Source organism: Parasteatoda tepidariorum, chromosome 5, assembly GCF_982258835.1.
Source record: "Parasteatoda tepidariorum strain Cologne lab strain chromosome 5, Ptep-v5.0, whole genome shotgun sequence".
NCBI lineage: Eukaryota > Metazoa > Arthropoda > Arachnida > Araneae > Theridiidae > Parasteatoda > Parasteatoda tepidariorum.
In genome coordinates, this window is record NC_141759.1 from 77,244,949 (window position 1) to 77,260,065 (window position 15,117).

General features: G+C 30.1%; 1 protein-coding gene across 1 annotated transcript in view; it reads right to left on the minus strand.

Annotated features, from left to right (window-relative positions):
- LOC107440000 (uncharacterized) overlaps positions 1-14,301 on the minus strand; it is a 77,029-nt gene extending 62,728 nt beyond the window's left edge. Inside the window, exon 1 of the mRNA XM_087162866.1 lies at positions 14,175-14,301. Coding sequence (XP_087018992.1) covers positions 14,175-14,224 — 50 coding nt within the window. The 5' untranslated portion in view covers positions 14,225-14,301. The remainder of the gene's footprint in view (positions 1-14,174) is intronic.
- Between the last annotated feature and the right edge of the window lie 816 nt (positions 14,302-15,117).

Sequence of the window (15,117 nt, forward strand, 5' to 3'; positions counted from 1 at the left end):
AATTAAGAGAAATTAAAGATTATATAAGACGCGCACATGCGAAAAGAATTACGTAACGCTTCCACCTACGTCATCAGATGATATGTACGACAGGGCTTGAAAAACCGCCCGTCCTCGGCGGTCAAAAATTCCCCGCGAACAACAAATTTCTCGAATCCGCCGTCCGCGCGGACGGCCATTTTACCGTTAATGTTCGTGATACATTTTCCATTTTTGTTACCTTACTAGAGCCTAGCGCCTCACTTCTAAAATGAATCTCTAATCTAGAAATACAGCAACATACTGCGCATGATGGAATCGATGTTTTCTCTGGTAGTACTGCACCGGCTGAAAGAGGCTTTTCAGCAATGAACTTACAAAAAAACACATTACGTACTGGTCTTAAATAAGAAGCGTTAAACGCAATTATGAATATCTACCTAAATGGAAAACCCCTTTTAGATTTCTGTGCAGAAACCTCTGTAAATCATTGGCTTGATTGTGGAACTGGCTAACGTCGTCATATTTGATTCATTTAAAAAATGCAGTACCCTCGGATAAATTGACATTCCAGATAACTTAACCTTTGTCATTTAAATTATTTCATAAAAGAAATACTAGGTTTTACTATTAGTAACCTAGTATTTCTTTTATTACTGTATAATGCAATCCTAGTAACTACTAATTCATTGTGCAATTTATATAAATGTTAATAATAAATAAGAGAAAATTATATTTTTATTTATTTAGAAGCTACGGGCTAGCTTCAAAGGAGGACGGGTATATTGTTGGACAAGCCGTCCTCGGGGACGGGTAAAATTTCTGAGTTTTTTCGAGCCCTGATGTACGAGGTAATTAATACGGTCGCTTTAATGCGGCGCTCTGTCTTTTAATATTGTTGTTGTTTATGTTAATAAAATGTTTTTGATTACGATCTGCCTAATTAATTAAGAACCTCGATGGACATCCTTTAGACAATAATAAGTAAGTTAAACGACAAAACCTATAAAAGTAGAAAGGCGATTTAATTAGAGACATGCTTGAAGTTCCCATAAAAATATATAATTTATCAGAAAATTTTGAAAATAATAAAAAGGTAAAGTTTTTTAAATAAATAAATTTAAAAGTGTTCATTGAAATTTACCTTTCGATTTCTCGATCTTTTTTATCCATCATAAATAGTCAACATATCATAGAAGAAAGAGGATAAATTTAAAAACAAATATGAAGTTCCTACTTAAATATATTACTTGTTACGAAAGTTTGAAAACCTAGGTAATGTCTTTGATTAAACAAGCGTAAAATAGTTTTTTGGAAATCTGCTTTTGCAATTAATATGTAGAAAATTATTATTTTTGTAAAAAATATTATTACTTTTTAGAGTTTTGGATATTCCTGAGTGCTCTTTTTTAATACTTCTATATAAAATAACCTTGATATTAATTCATGTTGTAATAATAATTTCTTTGAAATTTTTTAAAGATCAGTGTTTTTTTAATGCGTATGAAACACAGACTAAAGAAACAATTTCTTCTGCTTATTTTAGAAAAATGTGTCATAGTATCGTATCAGATATATGTAAGGAAAAAAAAAGTCATAGTAGCAGTATTTGGGGGTAAATGTAGCTTATCGAAATTGAAGAATATGCAGTGCGACATTTTATGGTGAATTTGTGAACACAAGTTTCGGAATGTATCGAAACATGAGGATGTTATTTGCTAATCGTCTTTATCCAAAGAAAACCTTGTAAACTAAATATCTAGCAGAATGAATCATACAATTTGCAACATATTATTTCAACATCTTATTCTTAAACATAACATATTTCAATGTTTTTAAAATACCACTAAACATTCAGCAATTCCTTCAGTTATAGAAAAAAATATCGTAAATTATAAGAAACTTTGTGAATGTGCATTAGAATTACTATACAAGATGTATTTTATTTTTCTAGTACTTTTTTTTCCTTCAAACTTTCTTGTCTAGAAGACTCGATAAAGCTGTAAAAACGATTATCCCTAAAATTTTGTATATAGCCATAATAAGTTATGTTTATTTGATTTCAGTTTGAAATCCTCGAATAAATATAGCAAAAACATCATGATATCAGATAAAAACTTCATGTATTTAAATTCTAAAAACTTTGAAAATCATAAATATTTAATAAATCGATTAAAATTTTCTTTTCAAATGAGATTAAAATAAAAAAAATTTTGCTTTTCGAACAGAAATCAGCTTAAAAATTGTTTGTTGCGTAGAAACTTCGAGATATTTTCTATAAGTTATTAATTAAACCTCTCCGAGCCATCACGGAACATTATTTCAATTTTTTTACAGTCAGAGGTTGGTTGCTTAGCAACCTAGTAAAATTAAGCATTCTTTTTTTGAATTAGTCAATGTGTTATCTTAAAATATTTAATTAGCGCTGGCGACTTTTTCTGGACTACCGCCAAATATATAAACCTTTATTGCGACCCAATTTACGACCCAATTTTCTTAAAATTTTGTTTACCCCCCCCCTCCTCTAATTCAAGTGTCTGAATTCCAAATATGTAAAAAAAAATTTTATTCAGAGAAAAAACGTTTTTGTGTCTGATTTCGTAACTTAATTAATAGTTAGAACTAATTTATTAGCATATTTGAGGTCACTCCCAGGAACCGTTAAGATTGACACATAGTTCGTGAAAGATTATTAGAACGAAAGTTATTCAGGGTGATAACTTTTTTTTTACTAACTGTAAGTCCTTTAGTATTAAGTTTTATCGCTTTCATCAGCGACTTAATGCTTTTTTCCAGCACTGCAGTGCGTGTCACTCAGAATTCCTTAGCGTGAAACCAATATCTCGTATTCTCTTTCCCTACGCTAATCCATCAGAAAATGTCGGTATTTATTTTCGTCCATCATTCCCGACCGATAAAATAATTTATAACCTAAACATGTTTCAGGTAATATTTGAACTAGAAATCAAGGTTTTTGATTTTGCCTTCAAGTGTTTGCCTGTCGTAAGAAAGAAGGAAAAACAAAATAAGAAGGATGGCTAAGACAAATTTTATTAACTTTAAAAAAAAAAGAACTTATATCTTTGAAACAGATATCGTAGGCTCATTTTTTTCTCTAAACACTATTTGTTTACTGACCATTTTTAAAATCTTTTCTTGGACACTGTTAAGAAAGTCACTATGTTCCAGAGAATTAAGGCATTAAGCTGTCTTCGGAGAGAACCGCGGCTCGCTCCCCGATGTTTTTAAGCCCACTAACTCAATTTATCCCAGCTCGACTGAGAAGTAAAGGCGGTTAATGCGTAATGCTGATTAAAATACCACCATCAGGCTGTGGGTAATGAAATAAAGGATCCATAATTGTCATGATTTCCCGAAATTGATTGGGTTCGAATGTTGATTAAAACATATAGGTTTCGGAAAATGTTCAAATGCTAGCAGCTGGGAGAATCAATCAAAAAATAAATTTGGTTTAAATATTAATTAAATGATGATTGAATTTGAAAACTGATCAAATAATAGCTGATTCGTGTATGCATGGAGAAAAAAATAGTGGGATTCCAAGTTTATTTATTGAAAATGATCATAATTTACTCAAATGATAGCGTGTGCGATTACCTAAGAAAGGATATTGGATTCGAGAATTGATTAGAAACATTGATTCTGAAAATTGATAAATGTCTGATATGATTATGTCAAATTTGAGTACCGATATAATAGTAGGGAATGGTAATCGAAAAAGATTGTTCTACGGATAACGAGTTCGAGTGCCGATAAAACATGGTGATATTTGTTAAGAGAGACTAGTTTTGAAAACAGGACCAAATAATAGAGAGTTCAAGTATGGAGAAAAATGTTTTGAGTTCGAGTATTCATCAAAGAAGAGGAATCTTGAGAACTGAGAAAATTATAGCAGAATCTACTGACATAGATAGAAAGTAAACTCGAAAACTGAAAAAATCAAAATCTTTCGATTGAGACTGGAACTTACACCTTTTAGCTAAAGACTTGAACCCATTTTTTCATCTATATGCGAACCTTCTGTAACTACTTCAATTATTAAAACCAGTCTCTTTTGTCCTATACGGGAGCTATCTTTTTATCGGTACCTTAATCCACTAGCATTAAAACAGTTTTCGAATTTTTTGTTTTGAGTAATTAAATCATTATCTTAATATTGGTACATCAACGTTCTATAATTTTCAAACCTTCGAATTTTTAGTGAATGTTTTAATCCACTGATATTGAACATATACACCGAAGAGCCATTACATTATGACCACCCTCCATCTATAACAATGGGCTCGCCCAAGTTTTCATGGTTTCTCGCCCAGGAACAATGTTTTCATGGGTCACATTAGGACCCATAATCCTCATAGAACAATCTCTGACGTCTGTAAGCTACTTGAACATAGTTGCAGACCAGGTTCACCCATTCATGGCAACAGTTTTTTCTGAGGGGGAAGGCAGGGCTAAAGAGAATACAAGGGCTAGTTCACTCCGCTCTTAGAGCTGAAGCTACGATTTCCCTCCTCATGACGTCACTGTGTCTACAGATCTCGGAGATCGCAAGCAAAGATATGATAACTTTGCATCTTTCTCTTGTAAAAATAAGTTAGACTTCTTCTGGTTATTAGCCTTCAAACTTTACGTAATTAACACATTATTTCCGTTCATAAACATAGTTCAAAAAAAACTTTCTTGGTTATTATATTAAAAAAATACCATTTTCAACTTATAAAAATGTTTTGCTAGTTGGTGAAAATGACACGATAAATACTTTATTTTAAAAAGTTCAGTTTTAACTTTAACTATTAAGAAAAATGAAGGCATATATCGACACTTTTTTTATCTACATATTCTTTTATAAAGATAAGTTAAGTTAAATTTAGAATCCCTGATTTTAAAATATGTCGTTAATAGCAATTTGTTCATACTTCATCATTAGGAAACATCGACCTTAAACGCTAATTACTGAAACAAAATAATAATTTAGGTTCATAATGACATCAGAAATTTTACAATTGTTTATAGACATTTAAATTTACGATGATATAATATATAGATATTTAAATTGAAGAGAATATAATTTTTAAAAAAAATCATAAATATTTAGAATAACTACATTAAAAAATATGTTATGAAATTAGGAGAATTTCAACTATATACTATATATTTTATTTATACTTTTTACTTACATTTTAATTTTCTTTGACTTTATCTATTTTTCAATTCTTTTCACCTGCCTTTCTTTATGAAGTAGCGAGGCGGTTTCTATTTAGATAATGAATTTTTATAAAAGTTCTTTACGACAGAATAAACGTATTGCGGTTTTATATTAACTGTGTCATTTCGGAATCCATTCTTTACATAGTTGTTCATTTACTTTAGGGAACACGCGAAAAATTATACTTTTTCCTTTTGTTTTTATATCAGAATTTTTGCAAGTTGCAATCACGCAAACTGGCATTTCGATAATAGTTTTAAATTCTTGTAAATTCACTGCAAAAACTGAGGAAAGTCATTATAGAAAATAACAAATGTCTTAGAATATCTCGCAAAAAGAAATGATCCAATATTAGTTAGAGCTAGTAAGGCCAAACGCTCCGTTCTTGAAGTAAAAGTGCGAGCTTTGCGCCAAAGTGACGTCACTAGAGTGACGTCAGAGGATCGGCGCGGCAAGAGATACTTCAAAGGAGTGAACCAGCCCTTCTATTCTCTTTAGCCCTGGGGGGAAGGTCGCAGCATGTCATAAGGGTCGAATCGTCATGGATTGGTTCGAGGAGCATTCCAGTGACTTTCAAGTCATGTCTTGACCCCTAAATTCACCTGACCTTAATCCAATAGAGCATTTGTGGTCTTACTTGGAAAACCAAATTCGTGCTGCCACGCTACCCTCTCGCAATGTGAGGGAACTGCAGAACCAGTTGGTGAGCACTTGGTACCAGATACCTCAGACTACCTATCAGCACCTTGTGGAATCAATGCCACGGCGGGGGCTGGAAGTTTTGAGGGCTAAAGGTCGTCCTACATGTAACTAGCAGGGTGGTCATAATGTAATGGCTCTTCGGTGTATAAGTATAAATATCGGCACTAATAGAAATATAAATAGGGTAATTAAAGTAGACATGTTTTGAGTGCTCAAAAATTCACGTCAGAAGACTTTCTCGGTTGGCGAGACTTGAGAATGGGCGCCGCTTTTCGAGCGTTTGAAACACGTCGACTTGTGTTTCCATCTTCATAATTTTCTGAAGAATTCATAATTTTCTGAATCTTCATAATTTTCATAAATTATGCTGTGTCACATTTGGTACTTGGATAAGAATTTTAATCTCGTAGATACAGTGAAACATCTGTATTTTAATATTTCTACACTGTTCTTGCTGTCCTTTAAAAAGTACGAAACCTGTAGCATTAATATTGTAATTAAGTTATTTTTAACTTTGAAATTTTGAAACTGATACGTCGGTACTTTCTTTACGTCGCACAATAGCTTCACAATGGGCTATTGGCGACGGTCTGGGAAACATCCCTGATGATGATCAGTTTCGATCATCTACTTCAACGAACGACCTGCGAGCTATGTCGAGTACTTCACGAAAGAACAGATTAACGAGGACCGATACCGCGCACCTTAAGTATTTTTGCAGACTGATCAAAGTGGTCACCTACCAGCTTACTGATCGCAGCCAGTGATGCTTGACTTCGGTGTTTACTGAGAACCATGCATTTACGATCAGTCCTCTGCAGGACTAGATATTTGGAGCAAAGAAAATTTACGAAAGTAATATTTAGAAAAAAAGTATAGAAACGTCTGGATGCTATTTGCAAATCATGTTTGTCTCAAGGAAACCATGCAACTTAAAAATTTGGTAGAGTGAAACAATTTTTTAAACAATGAATTTTAGAATGTCCAACCTATTATTCTTAAACAAATATATTTCATTATTTTTAAAGTGTTACTTTAAATTTTTATATCTAGAAGAAAGAAATATCGTAAATTATATAAAATCTTGTGAAGGGGCATTATAACCTCTTCCAGACCCTTTATATTTTTCCAGGGACTTATTTTTTGTCTCTTTTAACACGTTGAGGGCCGCGTCAGCCATCCGTGACTGACACTGAAATTACATTTAAGCCGTGTCAACCACCGGTGGCTGACACTGAAATTACATTTAGGCCGCGTCAACCACCGGTGGCTGACACTGAAATTACATTTAGGCTGTGTCTGCCACCGCTTGCTGACACTGACCTTTCACATAGACCGTGAAAAACAGCTGGTTGACAGCGTATAACATGATATAGAGCTCTATAAAATTTACACTCTTTTATGGAATTGCAAAAAATTTATTCAAAATTTACTTAATTATTGCGATTCTTGATTTAATAAATTCAATTTAGTAGATTTTTATCCACCACTTTTTCTACATAATTCGACGGCTTATATAATTCACCGCTTTTGACAGATATGACATGATAAACCTTCTAAAAAATAGCAAAATCCGTCTAATATTTGCAAATTTAGTTTGTAGTTATTTACCGTGTGACCAGACGGGCAAGCCATGTAAAATTAACGTGGTGTTCAACGTGTTAATTTCCTTGCCTAGAAGACTCCGTCAAAGTCAGGTCCAATTATTTTGTATGCAATTACAATAAGTTATGTATATTTGAATTTAGTATGAAATACTCATATAAATTAAATAAAAACAACGTACAAAACAAAAATAATGTGAGATAAAAACTTCTCGTATCTCGTTCAGAAATCTTGGAAAATCATGAATGATTTATTAATCGAATCAACTCTTATGTTCAAAAAAATGAAAAAGAAAAAAAATATTTTTCTCTTTGACTGGAAATCAGGCTAAAATTGTTTGATACCAAAGAGTTTCAATATATTTTTCTATTAATTGCAAATAAATAAACCTCTTCCATCTATGTATCGCAAAATTTTGAATGAAAATCCTCCAGTTTTTATTTCATTCATTTCTTCTTTTACAACTTGTTTGTTTATCTTGGTCAGAAAAATTGGTATCAATCCTTGCACTAGGTTAGGCATTCTTGGATTAGTTTATAGTTGTCTTAATTTTCTTAGTTGGTGAAAGCGACATGTCTTATCCGTTTGTTGGAATTATTGCCAAATATAAATAGCTTTCCCCCAAATTATGAACCAATTGTTTTGAATTTTTTTATCCCCCTCCTCCCTATTATGAGAAAAAAGAATCTAAATATGAAGAAATGCATGTTTCTTCAGCAAAATTACATTTCATTTTATGTTGTAACTTAAATATTAGTTAGCGCTAATTAATTATCATATATGAGATAGTCCTAGAAACCTTTAAGATAGACACTTAGTTCGAAAAAATCCGATCTTTGAATGAAAGTTATTCAGAGTGTTTTTTATTTTGTGCACTGTAGGTATGCACCGTGAGCAAAAAAATTAACCACCTTGAATGACTTTTGATCTAAATATCGGATCTTTACGTTCTGGGTCTTAATCTTAATGGTTCGAAGGAGTGATCACAAACAGTTTGCTTGCATGGTTTGCGGCTTACCTGGAAAAGGAAACAAAATTGCAAGTTAAACCATTTCAATTCTTACTCCTCTCTATGAGGAGTATGCTTCAAAATTTATTAGTAGTTATAACGTATCCTGTTTTATGCGCGTTTTAACGTTGTTTAATGGTTAATAACTAAGAATAACAAAAGTTTTATAATTTTAACTATCTATTTACTTTTTCGAAATTCTTAAAGTGAAGGATTTTAGTTGCATACGCAGGTTCACCAACTTTCTATTCTTTTAATAGAAATTTATTTTAATGGTAGCTAATTAAATGTTTCAAAGCATTATTGTTTACTGATTTTAACTTATTTGCCCCCACCACTACATATAAATGGTTTAAAAGTTTATTACAACGCCACTTTTTCCCCAACTCCTTTCCGGTGAAGATTTTAAAATGTTGGCAAAATTACCATAAATTCTGAAGGCTTTGATTTTTAGATGTGTTCTACTATAAAAAGCATTTTTCAAAAATATGTAGAATTTGGCAAACCTGCAAACGTATGGATCAATCGTTAAGGTAAGTTGGTTGGGCTTATAGCAATAATGGTAAAACTGACATTTTTCGATGTACCTTTTCTCAGCATCTAAATAAGATATTGCTTTAGTGTTTTTCCCCACAGAATATTTACATATACATGTCTACTTTGTGATAACTGTAAACATCTCTTTGGCAAAGTTTTTTTTAGAAAAAAAATCAAAAAATCAGGAACTGGGAACTTTTGCTTCTTAAAAAAATGCTTTTAACTAAAAATCTTTCATAACTCAAGAAGTATTCTTGTTAGCGCCAAAAAAAATTATCACAGCATGCAACTGATATAATCACAAATATTTTCAAAGAATTTCAAACCGATAATGTTGCAGAATTGATAGCGCATAACAACAATCTAAAACGGTTAAAATTTAAGCTATTTCCAATAAAGAGTAACAATAAAATAATTTATTGTTATCAATTGCAAAAAAGAATTATTTTTTACGAAAATACTTTTCGTTTCATTTCCTTACTTTTACGACAAATCTTTGCGATAAATAATTTCCCGTTCCGAACTGCAAAAACTTTGTTAAAATAATCCTAAATAGGAAAAACTTCTTCGGAATCATCTGGTCCAGTTTGTAAGTAATATTCCATTCATTTTAAAGGAAATTATTTAAATTTTTTTCATATATTACTTGTTGCTCAGTGGCACAATTGTGGAATAATCAGAACAGTACTCGCTTTATACTTTGTCTCTGACTGAACCACTCACTGAAATTTCGGAAGATTTAAATTTAAGCTAATTAATTCTCAATTAAGCCAATTAATTCTCAAATTTAAGCTAAATATACTGGATTAGTGTTACGCGATAAAACAAAGTTTGCCAGATTTAAAAATTTTGCAATGTTAAAAACTTTCTACATTTTTTTAGAATCTCCAAATGTTTAAAAATTATATTTTTATAACTTGCTGCCTTCTGAGCAAAACTTTAGAGTTTATGTAAAGATGTGATTTATGAATAGTATTAATATTAAATTAAATATATAAATATTATTATAAAATTAAATAGTATTATTACATTAAATGGAATACAAAATCTTAAAAATGGTAAAACAAGCCGATTTACACTTAATGGAAGAGTCATGTACAATATTTAAATACAAGATCTATATTTATATGCAACATAGACAAAGTAACTATTAGATTCATATTTCAAAAATTAAAACTTTTCAGATTCCAAAAGATAAAACTTCATAAAATTCCTCGAGATCTTTTTGAAAATGATAAATACAGTAAAGATCCTGAATCGTCCACGGTTACCATTTCAGAGGAAGACATAACAACACCCTTTGAATGGAATGACATCCTCGAACGATTCTTCAAATTAAGTCCCGCCATGAAAGAAAAGATATTAAGACAAAGAAATTATGACCAAAGCCAAGAAATAACTGACATAACTGCAACATCAAACGAAAGATTCAGCAGTTCCTCCAATTTATCATCCTACAAAGAACCAAAGGAGGAAAGTGCTGTCATTCGAATAGTAACAGCAAAGAATATCTCCAGCAGCTCCCTCATTTTACCAATTTACACAGAAATGGAGAATGATGACAATAAAAGTGTAACATTAAAACAAATCTTAAGCAATTCTCCTCATTTACCATTCTACCAAGAATCAAAATATGAAAATTCTAATATTCAAATTAAAACATCAAACGAAATTTCTAGCAGTTTCTCAATTATACCACCCAGTTAATCTGAAGAGGAAAGTGCAGACTTAAAAATTGTAGCATCAAATAAAATCTCCAGCAGTTCCTGGTTTTTACCATCCTGCAAAGAATACGGAGAAAAAAGTGCAGACTTTAAAAATTTAACATTGGACGAAATCCTCAGCAGTTCTTCCAATTTGCCATCCTACGAAGAAACAAAGGAGGAAAATGCTGAATTGGAAACATCAAAAGAAATTTTCAGCAGTTAAGCAGAAATTAAAGATCATATATCAGGTTTGAAGATAAGTTGAATCTAAAGAAGCCGGAAAATTTAAAGCGAATGAGGAATGTTTAAAAAAAAAGTATTAGAAGAGAAGAAAATAAGTAAATGGATGATTTGAAGTGAATTGGAATAAAAGAAGAGAGTTTGAAGTAAAAGAAGAGATTAAGATAAAAAAAAGAGAGTGACGTGCTTTTAAAAAAATAGAGCGAAACAGTGGGTCATGCATATGTCTGAAACAAAATTTATCTGGAAATTCTATGACAGCATGAAAAAACTCAAATTTTATTTTATAGGTATTTATTACCTAGCTTTTTTAATGTATCAGGTTTGAATGTATTCACATAACAGAACTTCATAGGAGCAACAGATTTAGGCATATCTTTACCTATGTTTTAAGGTATTTAATTACCTTTTAATAGAAAGTTTTCGTAATTAGGAGGAAAAAAAGCTAGTACAATGATGAATTATTTAGCTCAACTTGACTCACTGTTTAGAGAAAGAAGCATCAAACATCAGGAATAGAGAGTTGAAAATGATCATTGAAGAAACATTAGAAAGAAACATCAGATCTAGTACATGATGAAGAGATAAATTAGACTCGTTTAGATTAAAGATGCATCAGGAATGCATAAATAAGTCTCGTTGGAACTGAAAAACATCAGGAAAAGAGAATTTAAACTGGTACACAGTGAAGAAAAATGATGTATTGATCAGTAAGACTAGTTGAGATTGAAAAACGCGCAGGAAAAAAAAGATCAGGAATGGTACATCATGAATTGAGAAATAAAACTTCGTCAGATACGTGAAACATCAGGAATAGAGAATTAAATTTTGAACAGATTAACGAAACATCTTGAATAGATAAGTAAAACTCATTGAGAATGATGAAACCTCAAAAAAATAACATCAGGACTGATTCACCATGCATTGATAAATAAGACTCGTTTTGCTTGAGAAAACATCAAGAAGAGAGAATTAAAACTAGTACAGATTAAAGAAACGTCTTGAATGGATAAATAATGCTAGTTGTGTGAGATTGAAGAAACTTCAGTAAGAAGCATCAGGAGTGGTAAAGATTGAAGACGTTTAAAAAGATATGGAATGCTTTGAGTTTTGGTCGCAAATGCGAAGAAAATTGTCACCATGTGTTAGTAGAGAAAGTAAATGTATTTTGTGCACCTGCTAAAATCTATAAAAAAATCATATAATGAAAACGCCGCAAAAAAGTAAAAAAGAAAATCGTCTCTTGTGTTGAAAACAGTCTCGTGTCTCGGACGAAAAAAAACAAATAAGAATAAAAAGAAAAAGAAAGAAGTTTCATAAAAACAAAGAATTTTATCAAAGAAGCAAAAAAAGAACTTGAATTTCAGCTTAGATCAGATTTATATGGCTTCATATGCTAGATTAGAATATTCATTTATTATATTAGATGAGATTTTACTGTTCAAATATGTTATTTAATTTTTAGGTTTAAATAAACAACTTCAAAATTCTCTGTGAATAATTTTATTTAATCATTGTTTTAGTCATTGACTTATGTAACCTATTGCAGTTTTATTATTTTGCAGCATTATACTGCATATTTACATTAATTATTTACATGTAAAATATAATAAGCATTTCCATGGTCTCTATTTCTAAATTTAGTATGGCATATTTATAAATATTACAGTATTATAATAAATCATAAATATACAGGCATTACTTTTTTACGTTTATAAGAATAATGCAGATATATAATTCATTTTTTTAAGACATTCTCGCTTTTTATAAAAAGAATTTAGATTATTCAAGCAAACGATAGTCTTGATAACTGGTAACGTAATCTAAAGTAGCTTCACGAGTTTAGCATTTCATGCCTTGGTGCGATATGTTTTCATTAATTATTTACATGAATAGCGTAATTATATGCAACACATTTCTGTTATCATTATTTTCCAATTTAAATATACTTATTATAAGTAAACAAACCACAAACGAATAAGAAAATAATGAATAAGAAAATAAATAATAAAATAACATTGTGTAATAGATAGTAATATAATAAAATATGTAGTATTATAATATAATATAAAGTATTATAATATAATAAGAAGTAAATATGATAAATAGTACTTCGACGTTTCTAGAAAAATGCATATAAAAATTATAACTTCCTGGATATTTTACATAAAAAGTTTTCATCTGATTTTTCATGCACGTAATTTTACAAAAACATATTAACATTTTTCTTGTTCATATTACATTTCTCTTGTTAAATATACATGAAAAAAAAATGCGTAAGATAAAATTAGGCTGGATAACTGAGAATAACTTGGAATGTGCCAATCCAATGGTTTGACCATTCTCACTTAGAAACAAAATAGTTTCTTAGAAAATTATTTTCACTCTTATTTAAAGTGATTTTAATGTGATTTTCTACGTGTATATTTACATTAATTATTTATATGCACATTATAATTATGATACTAAATATTTCCATTTCCTATTTTTCAACTTAATTTTTACTTTTTAATAAATAGTGCTCAACTGCTTTATTTTTTTGCATTACTAGAACAATGCAGGTAAACATTATTGTACTTAGTTTTAAGAACTAAAATTAGATAATAAGACTTTTATTTGAAATTTTTTATATATATGAATAAAGAACATTTACAGAAATATTTGATTTAGTTATTTATATTTATAGCATAAATTAGCTACAGCACATTTTCATCATCATTTTTCTTAACTTTTTTAGAATAGTAATCAATTGCATCATTTTTTTTTTTAATTTCAATACTGTAAAAAATTTAGCATCTAACTGCGGAAAATGTACTGGCGCGCTGAGGGCAGCGTACGTAAAATTCATTTTTACAGTAAAATTTTATGTACTAATTTTTATAGTATTTATTTAATTACTGTGATTCGTATGGATTTAATTACAGTGATTTGTAAGTAAATATTACAGTAAAAACTATGGTATTGCAGATTTTTTTCGTAAAATGTTACTGTAAAAATGGATTTTATGCTTAAAAGTATTGACACCCTTAGTGCCAGTACTTTTTAAGATACTTTGAAATTTTTTTATTGAGTAGTATAATGCAGATAAGAATGATTATGATGTGTTTTAAGTGTGGAAATCAGAAAAATAAGTTTTCATATAAATAATATGCAATAAATTTTATCTTACCTTATTTTAAAACAGCTCAGTACATGATCCAACTTTATTATTTCATGCATTCAAGATAATTGTAATGGAACAAACTGCTGTAAGACTTAATTTAAATTACCCCCACCTTGAATAATGTTCAAAGTGAAAGCTATAATTGATAAAAAATTCCCATTGTAGATTAAACAGGTAGGGGTAATCATACGCATTTGATAAAAAATAAACCGAAAAGCCTCGTACCTTATCTGTAAGAAAAATGATAAAAAAAATGACTGGAACTGTCAAATAAGTTTACTATCTTTCAATTTAATAAGGGTCTTATTTCTAATGTAAAGCAGATGGGTTTTGACTCTGTCTCAAGTCTTCATGATTACCTTACAATCTTTTTTTGTTATTTATTAATTTTCCTTTGTTTATTTATATTTATTTATTTATTTTGCTCATACTGATTTATAAGTCGAAACTAACAAATATTAAAGTAAAAGATTCCCATTTGTTTTCTCCATTTAACACATGTTTGGTTCCACAAATAAAAGAGTTCCTTAAATAAAATTAAGTTAAACAAGGAATAATGACTTTTTAAAAAAAATTTCAATAATTTTCATTGAATTTCAGTTCAACTGACCTTTTGCCACTTGGCACATCCAATACTCCACAATTTTTCGAGATTTAATTTAACCTCTTAAGGCCCATCGGCTATTATTTTGGAAGATATTTGGAATTATTTAATGTACAAAAATATACTTTTAAGAAAATATTCCGTTTGTATCCCTATACAAAAAGATTGTCAAACTAAAAATATTATTGTATATACTACCAATACATACCAACATACCAGCCAACATATGTATAGATCAACCGTATTGCCATACGTAGTACATACCAACCTATAAATATGTATATTTATAGATTTTTTATTATATATATGTATATTATATAGGTATATTATATGTATACTATAAAT